Source organism: Sciurus vulgaris (genome assembly GCF_902686455.1).
Source record: "Sciurus vulgaris genome assembly, chromosome: 5".
Taxonomy (NCBI): domain Eukaryota; kingdom Metazoa; phylum Chordata; class Mammalia; order Rodentia; family Sciuridae; genus Sciurus; species Sciurus vulgaris.
In genome coordinates, this window is record NC_136465.1 from 99012500 (window position 1) to 99035990 (window position 23491).

A 23491-nucleotide genomic window follows, 5' to 3' on the forward strand; every position below is an offset into this window, starting at 1 on the left:
TCCAGGCTTGTAAACATTGAGGTGCTATGAGGGTAACATACTCAAAGAAGACATCAGGTCTCTGCCCCCAGTCCCTACACTTTCTCCTATGCATCACTTCCATTTGGCTGTTCCTGAGTTGTGTTCTTCAAAAGAAAAATGGTTAACTATGTGTTTGTGAGTAAAGTGTTTTCTTGAGTTCTGGGAATCATTATAGCAAGTTATCCAATCTAAGTGGTGGAAATCCCTAAATCTGTAATCAGCTGGAAAGAAATGTTGAGTTCAGGCACCCCATCTGTAGCTGGAATCAGAGGGAAATCTTGTAGGACTAAACTCTTAAACTTGTAGAGTTTGAAATTATCTCTGAGTAGTGTTAGAACTGAACTGAGTTGTTGGGTACCCAGTTAGCATCAGAATTGGTGGGTTTCAGGGAGGAAAAAAACCTCTCATTTGGTTTCAGAAAACACCTCTTCATTTGGTGTCAGAAAACATGCAATTTGCTAGAATGATCCAGACGCTTAGAAACATATGGTTTAGGAAAAGGGATGAAAGGAGGGGAACCTGTGATTTCTGGGTAGGCATATGGTTACCCAAGGTATGAAGTCACAAATGTGCTGGGATCAGTGACCAAACGAAGAAGTTTACATTCAGAATGTAGAGATGTATCCAACTCTTAGGGAGTTGATCCCCTGGGAAGTTAAGGAAACACAAACCAATAAGAAAAAGGTAAAATATAAAATTCCTTGGTTATTGTTGTATGTAAGAACTAAATGAAATTAAGATCTTGATAACGGATGAACCTCAAATTTCAGTTGGTCTGAGACTGATCACTAGCCTCAGAACCACTCCCGAATGGAAGGATAACACAGAAACAACAGAGCACCTCTAAGAAAAAGGTGGTCTACTGACAGAAGGGCAAAATAAGAAACTACTGAAACCAGGGGATACAGTGTGAATCAATTTTTCTCTCATTTTGATCATCACTATCACCAGTTTCCTGAAGAACTTTTAATAACAATGACTAATTGAGGGGCAGTATCTTTGTTTTTAAGAGCTGCAGAGAAGAACATGCTTGGGTTGACATAGGACTCACAGGCTTACTATGGAACAATCATAGATGGCAATTTATGATCTAGACACCCAAGCTATTCCTGAGGGAACAGCCAAGCTCACAGACTGGATAAAAGTCACTGTAAGATCTTTTTACCCTGGGGGGACTGCCTGACTTTACCTATAAATGCCAAGTAGAATACCTCAGATGAAGCATTTGATAGGTTTTGTATACAGCCCTGTGGGATTGGCTTTATAATAATCAGGATATCTGTCCACAGAATATGTCCCTTATCCAGATCAAATGCTGCAGTTAAGAAAGTTCCTATTATATGGGTACCTCAAGCAATTTTACTATTGTAAAACTGAATTGTCTGAGAAGCCTTATTCAATTTGCTGTGGAGGGCTTTGCTCAGAACAGTTCTAGGGTGAAATGGAAATAGTTTCTCAATCTTATTACCTGGGGAATGCAAGGAGATTCCTACAAAGGAGTGGGGCTCTTTTCCCCTAGGACTGACTAGAACTGTGAGAGACACTGCCAGGTTCTACTGTCACTTGGACAGTGCCCTATAAACAACACTTGACTGACCAAAAGGAGCTGCTTGATTTATGGATGATAATTCCAAGGTGAATGGACAATATCCTATCTGGAAGGCCCTCACTCCAAAAAAATCAGCTCAATGGGCTGACTTGCTGATGTTTTTTTCAGCAGTGATGAAAAAATTGAACAATGGTAAAAGTTCCTGTATCTAGGTTTTTACCCACTCATAGGCAGGAACCAATGGCCTGGGCATATGGTCAGGTAGATGGGCAATGGAAAATTGGACTATTAAAGAGATGCCTATGTGGGGTAGTCCCATATGCCTATTTCAACTGACCCAAATAAAGTATTCCTTATTGTTTAAAAAGTATCATGAATAATTTTTAATAATATTAAGATTATATTCATCACAAAATAAAGCTTATGGTGTTAAAATACTGGCTGGTCAAATTCTACTACTTTTAGAATCCAGGTCATGAAAACTTACTCTTTGCCATCAAAGAATCAGAATTGCTTTTTGATTTATAAACTCTACAACCATTAAGAAGATATGATGTCCACTTGAACAACTGATATGATGCTAGCAATTTGGGATTAACAACCTCAACTTTTTCAAGAAAATTTCTGACAAGGTTTTTAATTCACATGCAATTTACGAAAGTGAGGAGAAATGCAGGGGGGAAAGAAAGTAAAACGCTATAAGCATACAAAGGCATGCAGTGTGGTATGGGCAGTTGGTAATCGTTAACTTTCTCTGTGAAGAGCCAAAGGAGGTAGGTAAGGCCCCAAAATATTTCTGAGACTTTAATTATTAATATAGAAAGTCAGACCAGTAGCTAGGTACTGGTGCCTACCTATATCCCAGTGATTTGGGAGGTTGAGGCAGGAAGATTCCAAGTTGGAAGACAGTCTCAGCAAATTAGTGAGACTCTGTCTCAAAATAAAAAGGTGTATGGATGTAGCTCAGTGGTAAAGAAACCCTAGGTTCAATCTCCAGTTAAAAAAAAAAAAAAAAGAAAGAAGTTATATCTGATATTTAAATTCCCCGTATTTCATTCTTCCACTATTCTTTTGAAAAGAGAATCATACTCTGATTTTTCCACTGTCCGAACTCCACGTATTTCCAGGCTGTAGAAGAAATGCTGTTTTTTTCAATCTTGGGTCCCAGGAAAGAGTCTTCTTCTCTTGATGGATTCTCTACTTAAAATTTCTAGCTTATTACCACTGCAAAGTTACTATGATGTACATACTCTCTAAATAACAGAATAAATCTGTTTAAACTGGTTGTGGACGAGAATTTCAAATCAGTTTAAACAGACATTTTCATCACTGAAAACTATCTACTCTGCTACACTTTGGGTTTTCGTGGTAATTGTTTAGCACTTGTTTTTTAAATTTTATGGCATAGCTCAGTGAAATATTAAATGTTTTTTAACCCCCTTACATAGAGTCAGGAAGGGTGAAGGAGGGCACCAGAGCACAAATCAACATAATGATTCTTTCGTTTCATGCATTTAAATGGAATGTCTTTCTCTAGTGGGAGAAACATTGTCAATGTTAAAATCTGCTTATACACATAGCTTTCATTTCATATTTCTAAGTATTTAGCATAATACCTTTATAATGGAGCCAAAGAATGAGCTAATAATTTAAATATAAATACTGAGATAGGTAAAGAAAGGCTAAATGCAGTGCCCAGTACAATTAATGTGGTAGTTAAGAACTTGGACAAAGACTAGTCCAAGTTCAATTTCTTGGTGCAACACATTGCTTATTTGCTTAAACAGATTACCTGACTTTCCTGAGACCCAATTTCCTCATTAAAACAGGGATAACAGCACTAACTCACTGTGAGAGGATTAAATGTAGGGTAAAAATCCCAAATGTACATGCATTTCTTTAGCACAATTTCTGATATCAAGTGATTTTAGTGAAATCACTGTATGGCCCTTTTTTTCCCTATATGCACATAAGGGGGAAATACAGTTCTAAGAGCTGGTTGAGTATGATGGTACACACTTAAATTCTCAAGTACTTAGGAGGCTGAGATGGGAGGATCATCTCAGGTTCAAGACCAGCCTGGACAACTCAGCAAGACTACACCTCACACAAAAAAGAAAAAAAAAAAAAATCTAGTTTATTATTTCAGGATTCATTCTCTTATATTTTCAACATAAAACCAGACAGAGTAACCAAAAACTACTCAGAGTACAAAAACATGCCCATAAATACTCATTCTTTTTCATTTACAACTAAAACTGATTGGTAGATATTAATCAACTAAAACTTCAACAAAGATTCCTTGAATAAAATGGGACAAGAAAATCAGAGTAGAAAGATGAAGGCTCAGTTCACACAAGGAAGTGAAAAATAAACTGCTATTTAAAAAAGGAAGTAGCATAATGGCAAGTTTTCTTTAAAAAAAAAAAAAAAAAAGCATGGTAGGCAGGATAAAAGAACATTTATTAGATTTTTTTTATTCCTTTGGGGGTGAGGGTATCAAACCCAAGGCTTCATATATGCTAGCTAAGCACTCTATCACTCACTGAATTATACACCCAGTCCATTTATTAGGCTCTTTTTTAAAAAAATTTTGTTGTTGTAGATGGACATGCTACCTTTATTTTCTTTATTTATTTTTATGTGGTGCTGAGGATCAAACCCAGTGCCTTACACATGCTAGTCAAGTGCTCTACCACTGAGCTATAGCCCCAATGCTATTAGGCTCTTAGTTCTGGAACAAATAAATGCCTTGTGTGTGTGTGTGTGTGTGTGTGTGTGTGTGTATGTGTGTGTGTGTGTGTGTGTGTGTGTATAATGCTAGGGATCAAATCCAGAGCCTTGTACACACTAGGCAAGTGGTCTACCCTTAGCAAAACTCCCAGACCAAACAAATGTCTTGACTGTTCAATATTTTAAAAACTGTAATTTAAATGAAGTAATATGTTGGGCCTTCACAACTTAAGATGAGCATAATTTACAGAAGATTACGTTAGACTAATAAAACTGATAACAACTACAGTAATATCAGCTTCTCTTCCATTTACTGTTACTTATACTCCAAGCATTTCATATAGGTTTTCTTATTTAATCTTCACAATAAATTAGTAAGGGAGGGTAAGGACTGTTATCCCCATAAAAATAAGGGCATTAAAACTTTGGAAGATTAAGTAACTTGCCCACAGTTACAGTTAGTAAAGGACAGGGCAGAAATTTGAATCCAGAATTGTTCTGACTTCTAAAACCAATACAGGCTGAACAGTCCCAATCCAAAAATCTAGAAACAGAAATACTCCAAAATCTGAAACTATTTGAATACTATTTGATGTGACTCTTCAACTCTACCTTCTTCAGGGAAAAAAGTTAGGAAGAGAGAGTTACTTAGAGTTAAAATTTTCAGTTCCCAGTGGGTGATTTACAGGTAATGATGAGCCTTTAAAAAAGTGAGAGCTGGGCTGGGATTGTGGCTCAGTGGAAGAGTGCTTGCCTAGCATGTGTGAGGCACTGTGTTCAGTTCTCAGCACCACATGTAAATAAATGAATAAAATAAAGGCCTATCAACATCTAAAACATATTTTTTTTAAATGCAAGAATAAAGAAAAGAATTTAGACTAGCCATTAAAGAAGAACTTCCTGTCAACAAAAACTGAGACGCTGGTACACATTATCAAAGAACATTACGTAGGATAAACTAGAAGAAAACACAACCTCGTGAAGGGCTGTCAACACACAAATAGTGTCAACATACACACAAGATGGGGAAGTACAAATATAGCCTACTTGGCTCAGACTCACTCATGATTTAAAATAGAAAAATAAAAAAAGAAAAGCAGTAAAATAAGCTTGACAGCAGTAGTCAGGAGATTGCACCACAATTCTGCCAGCCTAAATACAAGTTAGCAAAATGCTAACCCAAATATTTACACCACATTTTTCAAAGGATCCATCAAGGCACAGGTACCATTGCATAATTTCCTTCAATTCGCTATCCATTAAGACATGATATCTCTATTTCTTCTGTTGATTCACATTCAGATGGGAACTGGTATCCTCGTTTAGGCTCAACATTAGTCATTGTTAATGTACTGGTAAAATAAAATCCAGTTTGTTAGTTTTCAAGTGTGTTGGGAAAATAATGAATAAAAGATATCACAACAATAATACATACACACATACACACACACACACACACACACACACACACACCCTCTTCTGGCAAAACTACTATTAGTTAGACCTGGAAAACTCATGTTTGTTTCATGCCTGCACACCTTCTCTTTTCTCACATGGAATGCTCTCACAGGCAAAGGTCTAAAGTTGACTGCTTCAAGATACTTCAGAGTCATCAGTTTCATTTATTCCTTTTCAATGTCAGCTGGATTTTCATCTGAACCTTTACTAATTTGTAAAGAATGGGAAGTCTATACATCTCTCCTCATAGGAACCAGTTTTCTCCACTTTCATGAAAAGAATGTTTCTTTAATGATGTTTACTTTTATCAGGAAAAAAGGGCTATTTCCATTAAAAATTAAATATGCCCAAACTCGTCAAGGTAACATTATTGTATTCCTGTTTCTCTCTATGCAATGCCACCTCAAAGAGAAGCAACACTGCAGTCATTGGTTCTACCCATATCAATTGCTTTTACACAAAATAGAAAAAACTCCTGACCGTTAATTACATGGTTCTAATATTATAGATCAAGGAAATTCAGTAGTTGAGGGACTAAATACTTGTTTTTGGAAAACTTAAAAGTCCAAATAATACCTACCTTGTGAGTAGAGGAGGATCTGCATTTCTAAAAGAACACAGGTAAACACCTGCACCAGGTTCTCTAATCCCAGGAGCTCAAAAGCCTCTCGAAGAGGGTAGTCAGAGAGAGGGAGTTCATTGGGTCCAGGCCTCTGGCAGATGACAGGTTCATAAACACCATAAAATTTCAGTGATCTCCCTGGAGGTGGAAGGGGTACTTCATAAAGAATATTATGAATGTAGCTCTCAAGCGGCAAGGGTGGTGGCTGCTGCGAGGTAACTGCCTTATAAAGTTGGATGAGGAATTTCTTGCAGGCCTGCATGAAAGGTAGTGGTGTGATCAAGCATATACTTTTTGAAACATACAGGGTATCTCTATTGATATCATAGGAGTTGTATCGCTGGAGTTTCAAAAGGGAAGTTGTATCTCCTTCATCAATACTGCTTGCCAGTGAGTCCATGCTGCATGAGGATGAAGCATAAACACTGCTGTAATGCTCAGCGTTGTGCATCTGGTAGAGAGTCTGCATTGCTGTGCAGATTTGCTTACTTGTAACTTCTTCATAAAAAGTGAGAACAAAACCGTAGGTGCGAGAACCATCTTCCCGGGTAATTATAAACGAGTGAAACTGAGGATCTTTATTGTCAGTTTGGGTTCTGAATGACAGCCCTTTAGGCATGCATAACTGTAGAGGAAGAGGGGGGGAAGCATCAGAATACAGCAAACAAACAACTTCAAACCAGCAAAAAAGATGTTTGGCTTTTTTTTTTTTTTAAACATAACAGGATTCAAACAGCTTTTTAAATTAGCTTTTTAACTTTAGTTTTAAATTAGAAATACATTGTAAACTCATTTACATGTAGGTAAAGGTATTCTTAAAAGGAATATACACATGCATACATGGGAAAAATAATCACTGTGTGGGTACTACATAGAGGAGGTTTAATTAGGAATGAGAAGATCTTTTAGTCCCAGTAAACCTCTAACCAAGCTTGTAACCTTGAACAAGTCATGTAACTTCTTTGAACCTGTTACTCTATAACAGTTGCTACATCAATGAACTAAAGATGGAGTATGCAAAATACAAATATTTAAATACCATTTTTGTAGCAATGTGATGTTTCAAAAGAAAAGGAAAATAAGTGAAGGCTCATTTGATAATGGGGAAAAAGTTTTAAAAAAACAACAGTATCACGGGCTAGGGATATAGCTTTTAAGTATACTTTTTGCATAGAAATAATCTTATATATTATTACATTTTTCTATTTTTCTTTCAATTTAATAAACAATCTGGTGCAAAATCTAGACATTCTCCCAAATTCCTACATTACCATGAAAACACAATTCACCTTAAAAGTTATATATCCTTCAAATTGTCAACATTTATTAAGGGCCTTTGGAAAGTAGGCCCTGTACTGGCCATGCAATGGTGAGAAAGACAAGATCCCTCTATGGAGGTTTCAGTCCATAAGGATGAAAGATGATTTAAAAAAAAAAAAAAAAAATCGCAAACCACAAAGTATGCAAAGTGCAATAAGATAAATGCAGGTTGAAATAAAAAAGGATAGCAGGAAGGCATATTAGAAAAAAGAAAGTTACATATAAAAATGAAGTCCAAATTGAAATCAGAATAGGTATATAGGTGTTGGTAAGATGATGATGATTCTAAGCAAAGGACAATATGTGAAAAGCCAAAAAGGAAGAATGTGAGGGTTTGAGAAAGTGAAACCAGGTCAGTGTGGGTGAGGCACAGAATGCAAGATGGGGGATGTGAGTGAGAAAGCAATAGAAATAATTAGATTCCTTCCTGGAGGACCTTGGTGAGCCCCATTAGAAATTTGAAGACAATGGAAGCCTTTGAAGGATTTTCAGCAGGAGGAGCACAGAATGTGATGAAATCTCTTAGAACATCCATCTTCCACCACAGAAAGGCAGTGGTTTTCAAAGGGGTCCAAGAAGGCAACAGCAATGCTTCAGTGTCTGGGAAGTAGTAAGAGGTCAGAGAAGAAAACAGGAGAGCTTCCCTCCCTTCCTCAGGCACATTCCACTTGAATTTATTTTGTAGAGTTTTTGTGTTAAAATTTCTGGGTTACCACTGCTTAAAAACAAAACAAAACAAAAAAACTTTAATGGACAGGATCAATAAAACAAAATTTTCACAGCGTGAAGATGGGTAGGTGTTCAGATTGCTTGCCACTTGAGATCATGGTCCAGTCTTTTTTCCTAAAATCCCTAGGCTTTGAAGCTTAGGTCATCAAGTTATATCACCACATTCTGGTTTTCTTTTGTGGTACTGGGATTGAAAAGGGGCACTCTATCACTGAGCTATATATCTCCAGCTCTTCTTATGTTTTGAGATAGTGTCTTACTGAGTTACCCAGACTGGCCTTGAAATTGACATACTCTTGTCTTCTGAGTTGCTACAGATGTGTGCAATAATGCTCCACTGATCTTAACTCTTAACTAAATAATTACTTCATTATTCCCATCAAGATGTCTAATGGGATCTCCAATTTACCATGGTCAAAACTGAAAGCCTGATTTGTTTCTCAAAGCCTGTTTCCCCCATATCTCCATCTATCTATCCATCTACTTTGACCAGTATAAAAATCTTGGAATAATCTTTCACCTCTCTCTCTCTGTCTCAACCAATTATCTAATCCATGAGCACATATTATGAAATGTACATTAAAAATTATATTCAGAGATTACTTACTTCTCTCTTTACTTTTACCTCTCTACTTTAATCCATTTTCTTTTCTTGCATGGATGACTGTGATATCCTACTAACCAGTCTCCTTGCTTTTGCCCTTGTTCCCCATAATCTATTCCCTGTAGAGCAGTCAATGTGATCCTTAAAAAATATGTCGGATTTGCCACTCTTCTCAAAACTCTCAATGAACTCCTACCTCAATAAAAGTCAAAGTCCTTACCATAGTAAGGTCCTATGGCCTGACTCCAGCAATATTCTGCCTTCATCTCCCAGTATTCCTTAGCTTACCCACTCTTCTCTAGCAACACTGGCATGCTGCCATTCTGTGAACAGGACGAGCATGTTCCTGTCAAAATCTGTTCTGTCACCTGTAACTGACTTCCTATAAGTATAAAAATGTTTTATTCCCTGTGGCAGACTGTATTTTATAGAAATGGTTCAAATAATATTTCTAGTTCCACACACTCTTCTAGTACTTTGCCATCTCCCCTTTGAGAGGTACAGTCTACCCCTCTCCTTGAACCTAGGTAGGCTGCTGGGAGAACTTACACCAGAGTAGCAAACTTTCCCCACAAATAGCCAGATAGATATTTCTAGGATCTGCAGGCCACACACAGTCTTTGTCATAACAACTCAACCCTACCACTGCAGCATGAAAATGGGCATGATAACACAGATAGGAATAAGTATGACTTTTCTAATACAATTATGTCAATAAAAATGGATGGATGGACTTGGGAAGGAAGACATGTTTGCCCAAACCCTGGCCTAATCAAGTAAAATGCAACAGCAGTGATAAGTAACCAAATAACTTTTGAAACAAGGCTAAAAATGGCAATACAGTTTCCACTTGTCTTGCTGGTCAAACATCTTGGAAGCCCTGAAGTAATATATAAATCTGGCTAGTATGAAGCTGCCATGTTGTCAGAAACAAATGGAGGGCTAGGGTTGTGGCTCCATGGTAGAGCACTTGCCTACCATGTGAGGCACTGGATTCGATCCTCAGCACCACATAAAAATAAATAAATAAAATGAAGATATTGTGCCCATCTACAACTAAAAAAAAAAAAAATTTTTTTTTTTAAATGGAGAAACCACAGAGACAGATGGAGCTCCAGCTGTATTTATAGCTCAGGAGTTAAGAGTTGTGAGTAAGGCTTTATTTGATTTTAGACTTCAGCCTTCAAACCTCTCTAGTGCATGCTGAGAAGAGTACAGGGGCAGCCCTGCCAAAATCTATCCAAATCACACATTTGTAAGCAAAGTAATTATTTTGTTGTTTTAAATCCATTTATATATTGTCAATGGATGCTTCTGTATTAACCAACAACATAGCTGAATAATTATGACAGGATCTGTATACCAACAAGACCTCTAGTATTTACTGTCAGATCCTTTATGGAAAAAAAAACTTGCCAACCCCTAAGTAGTACAGGTATGGTTTTTTTTATAAATCAATAGATAAAACATTCCTTCCTTGAAGTTAAAACACTATTTTAGAAAGGCATTCTTTTACCTATTTAAAAAAATGGTGTTTTTCTCATCCTTTAAATCTATTAGAATGTCACTTCTCTAAAAAGTCTTTTTTGTATAGAGAAGCAATTAAAGCTTTGCGTCACTATGTACTCAGACATCGTAGAGATAAGAATTATTAGCACTCTAATTTTACTTTATCTCTGGATTGCAAACTATTCAAGGGCTGGTGCCCTATTTCAGAAACCTTAAATGTTCAAGTGTACCATGCAATGAACAATATACTATTTGGGGCCAAAATAAATGGTGATTGATGAAAACAACAGGAAAAAAATTGTGGTGCTGAACATGATGTCAGTGGCTGCACTGCTAGGAGCTGTCCTTGGCAGAGTTAATTTTCCTTCCCCTCCCTTTGCCTGTCATTTTAAATTCTAAAGAAAAGCCTCACCTAAATTATTAAGATGTTAATTAGTAAATAAGCTTTTTGTAGGTTTGTAGAAGCCAACATCTGATGCCCTTCAGTAACATCAGAATGTGTAATGTCCCTCTTTATTCTAGTCCTGTGCATCAACTAACACAAAGCATTAAACTGCTGTGAGATTTATTTGCAGAAAAGTAATATGTTTGTCTAAAGTACTAAAGGAACTAGCCCCAGGAGGTGTAGGTTAACTTCAATGTTCCAGTCCAAGGGGTGGGGGAGAGTGACGCATCCCCTGTATTACAAAGACCCCATTCAGTACACAGTCTTCCTGCCCACTATCCCTCCTTTCCCACCTTATAAAAGCTCTTTTGTGTACCTGAGTTTCCCAAGAAGATGGTAGCCTCCTCCAATTATCTCTGGGCCAGCCCTTAAATAAACCTGATTTCCTCTACACTAACTCTCATCTCATGAGTATTGGCTTTTGAGTGGTGAACAGGCAGACTTAGGTTCAGGAACTGCATTAGAGAACCAGTAAAAATGTCTTTATGTTTCACATCACTGAATATGAGACTAGGAAAGAACTAAGGTAGATTTAGTTAACTCTTTATGTTAACAAGAATTAAAGTACTATGTATATCTGCATAGAATAAGATATAGACTTAGATATAACTGATGAATACCTGGATTTGCTAAAGGGAAATTTGCTTATTTCTAACCTTGGGAAATAACTGTACAATGAAAGGCTGCACATGACAGAATTCTTTCCAGGTTGCATTCAAATTAAAGATGCTGGTGGTTGGGGAAGGAAAAAATAACAGAATGAATCAATCACTGAAGCCAGAATTGGGGACAGGCAGTTAGTGTAGAAGTAGGGATCGGGTCAAATCGAGGAAATGAAGCCATGAAGCCATCTGCCTCTGGGAGTTGGAGACTGCCCCTGGGAGAATGGAATGTAAAAGATCTCCAGAGCCCATTGATTACCAAATTTACCTGCTCCTATCAAGGACTGCAAGCAAGGAGCTGCTAATTAATGCCCCCTGGGCCCTTGCCTGGCTGAATCACTTTGGCCCACCCACTGCCCCATCTGCTTCTCACTTTTTACATCTCACCTGAAAAACCAGGCCTAGTCACACAGGCAGGAAGGAGAAATAAGGGGGAGAGGACTGGAGAACAAAAGAGACCTTAATGTATAAAAGATGTAGGGTGCGCTCACTGCTTGGGACTTTAGAACATCAGCCGTGGCCCCCTTCTCCCTCCCAGGAGAACTCTGTATTATTACTACTTTTAAATAAAACCGGCTTAATATGCTTGCCTTGGCGTGCTTCTCTAGTGTTCAAACTTCATCATCAGAGGGAGCAGAATTCGTCACCAGTAAACGGGGTATCAACACCATTACCCTATGTAAACGTGTGATTACACAAATGGTACGTCTCTACTTCATGTACAACCAGAGAAACAAGTTGTACTCCATTTGTTTACAATAAAAAAAATTAAAGCTGCTTTCATTATAACAATAAGCAATTAATTACTGTGTTGGTAGTATGAATGAACTGATCGGACACATAAACTATAGTCAATAAAGATTATATAGAAGGGATGAGATGAATTACTATTGCTCCAGGCCACTTCAAGCTTGTTTAGCATAATGCATGGCACATCATTCCTGAATGAATGAAAGAATGAGAAAGAAAACAACAACAACAAAAAAATCTTGGATACAGGACCCAAGATTTAGTTCATCTCTTGATCTAGCCTGAAGTTCTCTTTTTAGTAAACAATACAGAGACTTTTGGGAATATAGCTCAGTTGGTAGAGTGCTTGCCTTGCAAGCACAAAGCCCTGGGTTCAATCCCCAGCACCACAAAAATACAAAACTAACAAAAACGACAACAACAACAAAAAAACCCAGAGACTTACTGGGTTTTTAATTTTATTGATAGGCTTTCCTGAACATGGTAAACCACAAAATCACAGCTCACACTGGTTTTTGAACAGCCGCCAAAAATTTCCTTAAGAGTCTGTAGGTTTCTTGAGCACATATTCAAGCATTTACAAGAAAAGCTTGCCAAAAGGTGTATTCAAAGTGAAGAAAGACCTTCTATACTATATATAATGGAAGTAATTTTTTTTCTTAAATGCTCTTCCTATAAATAAATAAATAAGGTAGTAGATACAAATTCTTTTTTCTTAAGTGCTCTTCTTACAAATAAAAAAATAAGGTAAGAGTTATATTTCTAATCTGGGAAACATGAACTAGAAAATATTGTTTATTGCTCTCTCATTTTGGAGTACTGGGGATTGAACCCAGGGGTGCTTTACCACTGAGCTACATCCCTAGTCCTTTTCATTTTATGAGACAGGGTCTCACCAAGTGGATTAGATCTTGCTAAGCTACGAAGATTGGCAGTGAATTTGCAATTCTCCTGTCTCAGTCACCTGAGTCACTGGGATTATAGGCGTGTGCCACTGTGACCAGTTACTTTTTCATTTTTTCATTTTATTGGTTCATGGGGGGAGGGGGTGCCCCGGGGACTCCAACCCAGGTCAGTCCACACGCTGGGCGAGTGCTCTACAGGATGAGCTATTTGCCCACTACTTTTTCATTTTAAAAAGACAGAATTAATTGTGTAAATTACTAGAAACTAAAAGACACTTTATTCTTCAGAAAACCTGAAATAAAAATCAAGATTTGCCTCTGAGTGCAGTTTTGTTTTGTTTTGTTGGTACTGAGGATTGAACTCAGGCGCATTCTACCATTGAGTTGCCTCCCCAGGCCTTTTTTTGAGAGAGGGTCTTGCAAAGTTCCTGTGGCTGGCCTCAAATTTGGAATCCTCTTACCTCAGTCTCTCAAACAGCTGGGATTTCAGGTGTGTACCACCATGCCCAGAATCTACCACTGTGTTTTAATAGTCTCTTGTTATCCCTTAATATTGCTATTACTAATAATATCCTCATCTCACCTATTCACAATAAAATAACTAAAAATTAGAGTTGTCATATGGTGACCAGATTGTCACATTTAACAAAATTAGTTTATCCAAAATATGCTAACAATGTTGTCTGAACCTATCCCAGTTGGAGTGACCAAATATCTTCATCTCTCTGGATGCTTGTAGGCTGTTTGGCTAGAATTTTTTAAATTAATAATTTAAATAATAATTTTATTTTTCAATTTTCTCTTTTTTTTTTTTACTGTTGGCCAGAGTTTTATAATTCTCTTTTCCATATTCTATAGTATAGCCTTGCCCTCATTATTCAAATAACAGAAAAATTACTCAGAAAAGCCAAAAGAGCTAGATGGTTTGCCCTCCTTTATTCCTCCCTCCTTTCTTTTTGTCTCTTCTCTGCTTCCCTCTTTTAATAAACATTTATTTTATTCCATGTATTACACCAACTTTGGCAACTCAGAAGAGAAATAAGAAAATAATCCCTCCCTTTAGAGAGATCACATTGTAGTAGGAAAAAACGGACATACACACCAACAATTATAAAACATTATGATCAGAGCTACAAAAAGGAGTGTGTTCGAGATGTTCAAGAGACAAGAGAGCACCTACTACTGCTTAAGAGATGATTTTGCACTTGAATAGACAATAGGAAAGAAAATTATTATAAACAAGTAAGCATTTCTTCATTTATTCAATGATTTGAGCATTCAATGATTTGTGCAAAGCTAGGGATCTAGCAAGGAATAAGAGAAACTGTGCCTGTCTTAGTGCTACTTACATTATTGCAAGGCATACAGAGGTAAGCCCTAGCTACATAATTAATTATTTAATTGTAACTGGGATGGGTGCTACAAAAAGGTACAATGTACTAAGAGACCTGATAGAAAGTTAAGAGTGGTGGAAGGGAATGGCTTCTCTAAGGACACATTTAAAATGAAATCTTAAAGATCAATTAGAATCTACTAGGTGAAGGAGAAGTAGAAAAAAAACATCAGCATAAACAAGAGTGATCATGTGAAGAATGGGATGGAGAGGAGCAGAATACCAGTTTGTAGGGGTTTAGGAAAGACATCTTGGTGGTCTGGACTAAGGTGGGTGTATAGAAACAGTGGAAGTAGATGAATAATTAAATAGATAGGGGAGAGGGTGAGAAAGTCAGAAATTCCAAGGACAACTTCAGATTTTGATTTAGGCAACTGGGTGAATGGCTGTACCATTCATTGTCCAAGATTAATGGGAAGGACTGTGAATTCAACTTTGGACACACTGAGCTTGAGATGCCCATGAAATATTCTAGCTGCAAGGTTAAGGAAAACAGGTGGGGCCCACCAGCAATGGCTGAATTAGAGTCCCAATCCTATTACTCTATATAGTAAGGCAGAAACTTAAATGAGTCAAATGCAGACTTACTTTCATTGTAATATCAAACCTATGAATGCCATTTTGGGTTAAACATTTCAAATTTAAATACTTGCTTACTATGCAAAAGTATACACATTCCTTTTTCCTTTGACTCCTGCAAGATGGACATCTGAATAATCTTTTTCTGCCAACATTTTACTCTTTGCTCATCCCTCTACTCCACCCTTCTCTGTGATCAAAGTAAACTGCAAACTTACAACTTTATAGATTACAAAGAACTTTACACTTTTAATTAAAATCATTTGTAAGATTGTTTTATTTAGAACAGATGTACAAAATGGAATACTAAGATTTCATATAACATGCTTAAAAGGGTATTGATCATGTTTTCTTCCTAAAAATTCCTAGGTGTCATGCATTGTTAAGAATAAGAACTACCTACAACAACGTTATATGAACAGTCACAGATGCCAACACTCAGGTTACCTCAAAGTGATCTAAAAGTGGGACTGGTGAGAGAGAGTGGAAGAACTTCAGCTCTGTGCTGCAATGCTTAGTTCCATTTAAAACAACAAGTAAAGACCGGAAGTGAACATGTCAATGTTGATATGTCTTAGTTCTATGTGTTGGGTATATGAACTTTTGCTGCACTGTTTAATGACACTTCAACTTATTTTTTCATAAAAATCTCAGAATTGGCAAACAAGACATAAAAATCAATTAATTTAGAAATAATTTCACCTTCACATATTTATTTTCTACTATATCTGCACTGTACTAACATATGGAATTTTTTATATAACCAAGTTCACTACTTTGAACAGTTACTTTATGTGTGAAATTAATGTATTCAAATCACCACTTTACTTAGAAATGACTAATATTATAGAAGACAAGGACTTGGAGTGGGATTTTACTATAGGCAAGACAAACTTTGTAACTTTAGGCAAGGGTAAATTATAGGTTCATACAAATGCACTTACTAATAAATCAAAGAAGAAATTAAGGGCAGTAAATCTATGACTCAAACTAGTTTAATGGGAAACTTCTGAAGATTTTCCAGGAATACCAGCAAATCCTTTTAGATAGGTAGTTTTAAAAAAAAATGCCATGTGGTATTTAACCATCAAAACACAAGTCTTTTCATTTATTCTTTAGAGGAAAATGTTTGCTGCTTTTATAAAATAATCTCAGAAATAGGAGGTTTTAAAAAAAAAAAAATACCAAAGACAGATCAAGGAAGCTGACAAGTACTTTAAAGATAAATGTTCTGCAGACAGAAGCAAAAGCTATCATGGATATCTATTCATTCATTCAAGTGATTAAGACAAAGAAAACATACCAACCGTGGCATTCTGTTTCAAATGAATACAGATTGATACTGTAGAAAGAACCTACTTTTGGAAATCATTCTGATTTCTCACAGAATAATTTAAAAATAAATATTTAAAATAATTTTTTTAAAAATTTTTATTTTTTTAATTGTAAACAAATGGGATACATGTTGTTTCTCAGTTTGTACATGGCGTAAAGGCATACCATTTGTGTAATCATAAATTTACATAGAACAATGTTGTTTGTATTTAAAATAATTTGAAATATCTTACTAATTTAAGAAGATTAAGTTCTAAGCTCTATTCGCATTCTTATACATTATTCCATTACTTCAGTTGAGACACTCCTTTCCTTAATACTTCTCTATTAATTCGCTGGTGTAGGCAGCTGATAAATTATTTTTTGGCACTGCTGCCTGTTAACTATTTAGTCAGAGTCTTGGTTAGGTTCCTTTAAGTTTCCCAAAGAAAACCAATCATTGTGCTGTACCCACTATCTACATACTCTTCACCATTCACAGTATTAATTTCCAACAAAATGTCATCTCTGTTTATTTTGGTATTGGGTAAGTTTGGGAAAATACATTTTGCTCTGTAAAGAATCAAAATTGAAGTGCTAAGTGCTTTAGGCATTTGTTCTTACAAAAAGCACCATGCTTTCCTTTTCCTGGAGCAAGCCCAGACTGCAAAGTCTTTACTGTGATAAAAAATACCACCAAGGGTCAAGCATTTCCCATACCATTTGTGATGCAAATCAAAACTAAGATACATAGTTTTCTCTGGAAAAAGCAGCAGGGTAGTGGGGGAGGGGGGGGAAGCAAGCTAGTAAAAATGATCTGGATTTGGCCTCAAATGCTCACTGCATGACTTTGGACAAGTTTCTTAATCTCTGTGAAGTGTGAACATGAATTCACACTGGGTACATGTAAATATGTATGTGAAAATAACACACCTTGAGGTACCTAGCAGGCTTCTACTAAAAATTTTCTTTTCTGAAAATATCAAGTCATAATGGGATCTTTTATGTCTGTCAGTTCTCTTTTAAATTCTCAAAAAGAACTATACTTATCATAGGGTCTCAATTCATCATTAATCATTTCTATGTCTATAGAGACTGATCTCTCATTTGCTCAGTTTGGGGCCTCTTGAATTATGTAATCACAGAGTTGATAGAAGTTCAAAATAGTATCCAGGCTTCTAAGAAGGACTCTTCCTAAAGTGATCAGAAAACTATGAGCTACTTTATTTTTAAGAATCTCTAAAGGAGACTTTTAATCACCTCTGGCTAACTTATACTGATTAACATTCTTTTTTTCTTTTCTTTTTTTTTTTTTTGGTACTGGGGATTGAACTCAGGGGCACTCAACCACTGAGTCACCTTCCCACCCCTATTTTTTTTGGGGGGGGTGCTGAGGATCGAATCCAGGGCCTTGTGCTTACAAAGCAAGCACTCTACCAACTGAGCTATCTCCCCAGCGCCCCAGCCCTATTTTTTGTATTTTTTATTTAGAGACAGGGTCTCACTGAGTTGCTTAGCACTTCACTGTTATGAGGCTGGATTTGAACTCACAATCCTCCTGTCTCAGCCTCCCAAACCGCTGGGATTACAGATGTGTGCTACTGTGCCTAGCTTGATTAACATTCTTTATAACAAGTTAATACTAATGTTTAAATGAAGTATTTAAGTTCCTTTCCAACTTCATGCTGTCTTTGAAAATGACAAATGATAATCCCATCATATAACATTTCTTGAAATATGAAAATTGTAACCATGTTTCTTCCATCAGGCAAACAGAGTAATTTCTCTGTTTATCAAAGCATCTATGTATTATTACAAACCTACAACACAGCTTAATAGTAGGAAATAAAATGAGCTTTGGGGGTCTGTTGTATAAACTTGTTAGCTGTGGGAATCCTGGGTGAGTAACTTCTCTGTGCTTCAGTGTCCACATCTATAAAATATGAACGACATTAGATTTCTCATAGAATTACTTAAAGGATTAAATTAAATGAAATAATGTAGACATTCAAAATATAGTCATTATTGCCATTTAGTAAGGTAAAAGGAAGGCCGAAGAGAGAATGGGGTGGGGAACATACCATATTCACTGCATCTTGATCAAAGGGATTCCAGTCTATATTCTGAGGATAGTGAGCCAGAACTTTGGATTTGAATGTTCTTCTCAAAGGACTCTGGTCAAAATTTTCACCTAAAACAAATAATTAATAATTAGTTAATACTTAGAAACTTTTCCAAATCATATCACAGTTTTATATTTATTTTGTAGAGTATTTACTTATAATGTTGAAACGTGATTCAAGTTCTACTTCTAATAATAGGTCTGAGTTGTAAAATTTCTAATGGATAACTGGCAAATTGTTAATAAGACCACTGCATTTAAAACTTCAGAATCTGTGAGGCAGGAGGATCAAAAGTTCAAAGTCAGCCTTAGCAACTTAGCAAGGCCCTAAGCAACTCAGCAAGACCCTGTCTCTAATAAAATACAAAAAGGGACTGGGGATGTGGCTCAGTGGTTAAGTGCCCCTGGCTTCAATTCCCAATACCCACCTCCCCAAAAAAGAAACCACTTCAGAATCTGAATTTAAAAACAGTGGTTTTACAATTGGTACTAAAAATCAGGATGTGCAAAAATAATCACTGCTGTAACATCACTGTGCTCATTTCAATATATAGTTCAAATCTTTTATATGGAAACATTTAATTCACTAAAGAAACATCCAGATTTAAGTTAATCATACTTCTTATGATCTGTATCTATATGTTCATACACAGATAGACCCACTGTTACAGTGTACACAGGAGGCAATTTTGCATGAATTTCTAAAAAAAACTTTGATATATGTGATTTTATATACAGACTCTTAGGTAATATAATTAACAAAATTAGAAACAACATTGTTAAATTGGACTGGGGATGCAAAGCAATGGTAAGAGTGTTTGCTTAGAAAGTGTGAAGTTTTAATTCCCATCTACCATGTGGCAGCAGGGTGTGGGGGGGACATTATTACCAAGTTGTTTAATTTAGTGGACAGAACACATTAAACTTTTTTTTTAAAATGAACTCTTCTAAGTTAAATTCATCACCTGTCAAAATTCTGCAAAGATTAGACTATATTTTACATAAGAGAACTCAGTAACAGCTGTCAGATCAGCTCTTTATCTCCTTGACTAAATTAATTCCCATAAGACCTGTTATTCCCAAATGCCTTAGTTCTGTAAAATATTTTAAAATGAATGGATCTTAAATTTCCAGTGTCATAAAGTTGAGATCAGGGAAGTAGAAGCTTAAATCAATTTCCTTCTCCTGGTTTTCTACTTCTAAAGTTCTAATTAAGTGCAAAATACTAGATATTACAGCAAAATATAAACATCATTTACCAGTATTTGCATAATTAAACATATCACAAAGCAATCTGACTTACAAGTCATACTCTGACATCTTTCTAGACTTGATTTCCATTTTTGGTAAAAATATGAATAGATAGGTACTAAAACACCTTTGAGTGGAAAACTTAACAGATCATAGAAGGAGGAAAAAGTCAAATTATAAAATGTTGTTGGAGACCGCAATATGAAACACACAGGAGCTTTTGTGTATAAGGGCACATAATTTAAATACATTTACGGAGGCAATTAAACTACTGTTTCTAACTGAAGTATTTGGCTAATGATCATTTTCCTTTGAATTTCTCTGATTTAGGCAAGTACTACATCTCTATAATCTCTTCTATCCCACACTTCATCTTCTAAGACTCAAGAACTTTTACCTCCAGAAAAGAAACTGTTAATGAAGAGAAACCCCTAAGAAGAGCTCATCAATTTTGGCACGATGCTCCAAGGTTATATAAACACCAAAAAGTCAATGGAAAAATGGAAAACTATGCGTGAGTCAATATAGCTGAAGGTTCAGAACTGTAGTCAAAGTTCAGACTGTTGATTTCAGGGTAAATGATGTCCTTAAGCTGATATAAGATTTTTATGTGAACATGAAGAATTTTTATATTGTTCTCTTCTTTGTAAGAAAAAAAAAATTTCACTTTATTTCAGGTCCAAGAAAAAGTCAAATAAAACAAAAATTCCCTCCTGGTTCTAAGAAACTCTGCTGCTGACCGTGCTACTGATGCAGCAACAAGTATACTGTGAGATAACACAGAGCCATAAAAAACCCTCTCCTATGCTCACCATCACAGACCAAAATGCTTAGTTTTATTGTCCATAAATGTTAGAAAAATATGAAACACTATAAGAGTGGTAGAAAGAGCACATAATCCAGGATATAAGTCCTTGCAACACTTACCTTTTAACAATTTCCTGCCTGTGTTTGTTTAAAACAGTGATGTTATCTTTATTCTATATCAAGTTTATAATGGGACAGAAGATATATCAGAGAAATCATAAAAGTGCATTCTCAATAAAATTGTTCTATTACCTAAGGAAAACTACGACTTCTTAAGAATCAATGAAGCAACAAGAAATTACCTCCAGAAATTAGAAAAACATAAAATCCACAAAACAGCAACTCAAATCTAAGAAAACCAGTGCCGCCACCACTACCTCTACCACCATCACCATCTCTACCACCATCACCACCTCTTAATTCTGCTAAAGAGGGAGCAATAGGAAAGATCATTGAAAAATGTATAGCTGTCTTGGCAAATATTATTTTGAAATTAGGAAAAGAATAAACTTTTCTGAAGTTCTAATATCACTAAACTTTTTTGAAATTCTAATAACACTGTTAGGGATTCAGAAATGAGTGGATGCAAGTATTCCTAATAGTACACTTTTGACACGGGAGCTAGGAAAAACAACTTACTCTTCTCATTTTTGAATGCATGTTTTATAAACCTCTAACTTAGAATTTACCACTGGGACTAAACAAGAAAAAAGACTAGGTCTGAAAATTGGAATTCCCAGGAAATGGAATTATACATCAACATCCTTTACTTAAGTTAAAGTTTACCTTTTAAATATTATAATGAAACAATGATTATAAATTTGTAGCAATACTAACATCCTTGAGAAGGCTTGGGTTCAATCCAGCGATTGAACTGCCAAAAAATGAGCTCCCATATTAATATCCTTGCCCTAACTATATACAGACTTAATATCGAGTACTATTGCTGAATAACCAACTAAATTAAAGCTGCAATTAAGCCTTCTCTCCTAAGAAAGCAGGAAATACATGCCAAGACAGCTTAAAGACTAGTGAATACATTTTTTCAAGGCTTAAAGCAAATGAGATCTTTATGAAAATAAAGATGCAGACAAGAGAATAGAATACAAAATAATATCTATATTTGGATAGATATATCCAAAAAAACTGTATAAGAAAACATTTATAATGGGCTTGGGGTGAATTACAATAAAGATTTCTAATGCCCCACCCTTTTTTATCTTAACTGTTATTTTTACCTGAAGTCGTATTTGTAGCTTCTTGGCTCTTGCCATGACGATCTGCTTCTAGCCATTGGTACAAAACTACATAATGTAACAGAAACAAAAAGCTTTATGAACAAATAAAAACAAACAAAAAAGCAAAACTGACTTTGAAGAATGGAAAATGAGAATAAAAAATTAAACAAAAGCAATTAAACACAAGACATTAACATCAAAAAAGTATAGCTTAACACCAGTGGAATGTAGTTTATGAGCTTAGTAATAAGAAAGCAAAAGAGAATAGGCAATTTTAATGTAATAGTGAAAGGCCATTTAAACACCTATAACAGTTTTTTTTTTTTGTATGGGGGAAAAGCAAAGCATACACATCCTCTTCTAAAGACTAATTTCAACAGAACTATCAAGAGAAAGTTAGTTCTTTTATAGTGAAGTATAATGAGAGTAAAACTAAATGATCAATTTTAAAAATTGTATTCTAACCACTGTACACCTATTAGAATGGCTGAAGTCCAAAAAACTAATAATACCAAATGCTGACAAGATTGTGACATGACAGGAACTCTCTTATTGTTAGTGGGAATGGAAAATAGTACAGCCACTTTGGAAGACGGTTTGTCACTTCTTATAAGGTTGAACATAGCCTTAAAATAAAACCCTGTAACACCAATCTAACTATAAGTAAAACACCAAATTCTAAAAGGAACAACTTATAATATACTTGATATATACTCATCAAAAATGTCAAAAGCATTAAAAACAACAAAAGTCTGAGAAACTGTTTAAAAGGAACCCAAAGAGACATGACAACAGAATGTAATGTGGTATATTAACGGGATTTTCCAACAGAAAAGGACAGGTGAAAACTAAGGAAATATGAATAGGGCACAGACTTAACAATAATGTATAGACACAGGTTCATTAACTGCAAAAAAATGTAATATATTACTATAAGACGTTAAATACTGTATGTATGAGAGAGGAGTGTATGGAGACTTCACTGTTATCGTTTGGACATTTACTATCCCTTGAAAAGCTTGATTTGAGGGGCGGGATCGTGGCTCAGTGGTAGGACACTCACATAGCACGTGTGAGGCACTGGGTTCGATTCTCAGCACCACATATAAATAAATAAAAATAAAGGTCCATCAACAACTAAAAAAAAAAATTAAAAAACCAGAGTGAATGTTGAAAAGCTTGATTTGAAAGCATGGTATCCAATACATGCTTACCATGTATTTTAAGAGTAAGGTTCAGAGGTAGGGCTTTTAGGCAATAATTATATCATGAGGGTTATACTTGTCAGCAGATAATCCATTTAATGAATTAATAATATGCATGAACAACTGGCTGGTAACTGTGGGTAAAGTGGTGTGTGGCTGAAGAAGTATATCACTGGGGACATGCCCTTGGACTATTATTTTGATCCTGGCTCCTTTCTCTCCCTCCCAGCTATCATGAGCTAAGCAGCAATCCTCTGCCATACCCTTGCCTCACC

General features: G+C 35.8%; 1 protein-coding gene across 6 annotated transcripts in view; it reads right to left on the reverse strand.

The window, feature by feature from the left end:
• The window catches only part of DENND5B (DENN domain containing 5B), a 187915-nt gene that overhangs the window by 94960 nt on the left and 69464 nt on the right, over positions 1–23491 (reverse strand). For 4 of the 6 annotated variants that reach the window (XM_079139277.1, XM_079139275.1, XM_079139278.1 and 1 more), the window contains exons 2-4: positions 22012–22077; positions 18675–18784; positions 6342–7008 (exon numbers count right to left, since the gene is read on the reverse strand). In XM_079139277.1, the coding sequence (XP_078995403.1) occupies positions 6342–7008; positions 18675–18784; positions 22012–22077 (843 nt within the window). The remainder of the gene's footprint in view (positions 1–6341; positions 7009–18674; positions 18785–22011; positions 22078–23491) is intronic. The other 2 variants (XM_079139280.1, XM_079139276.1) reach the window with 1 other exon arrangement.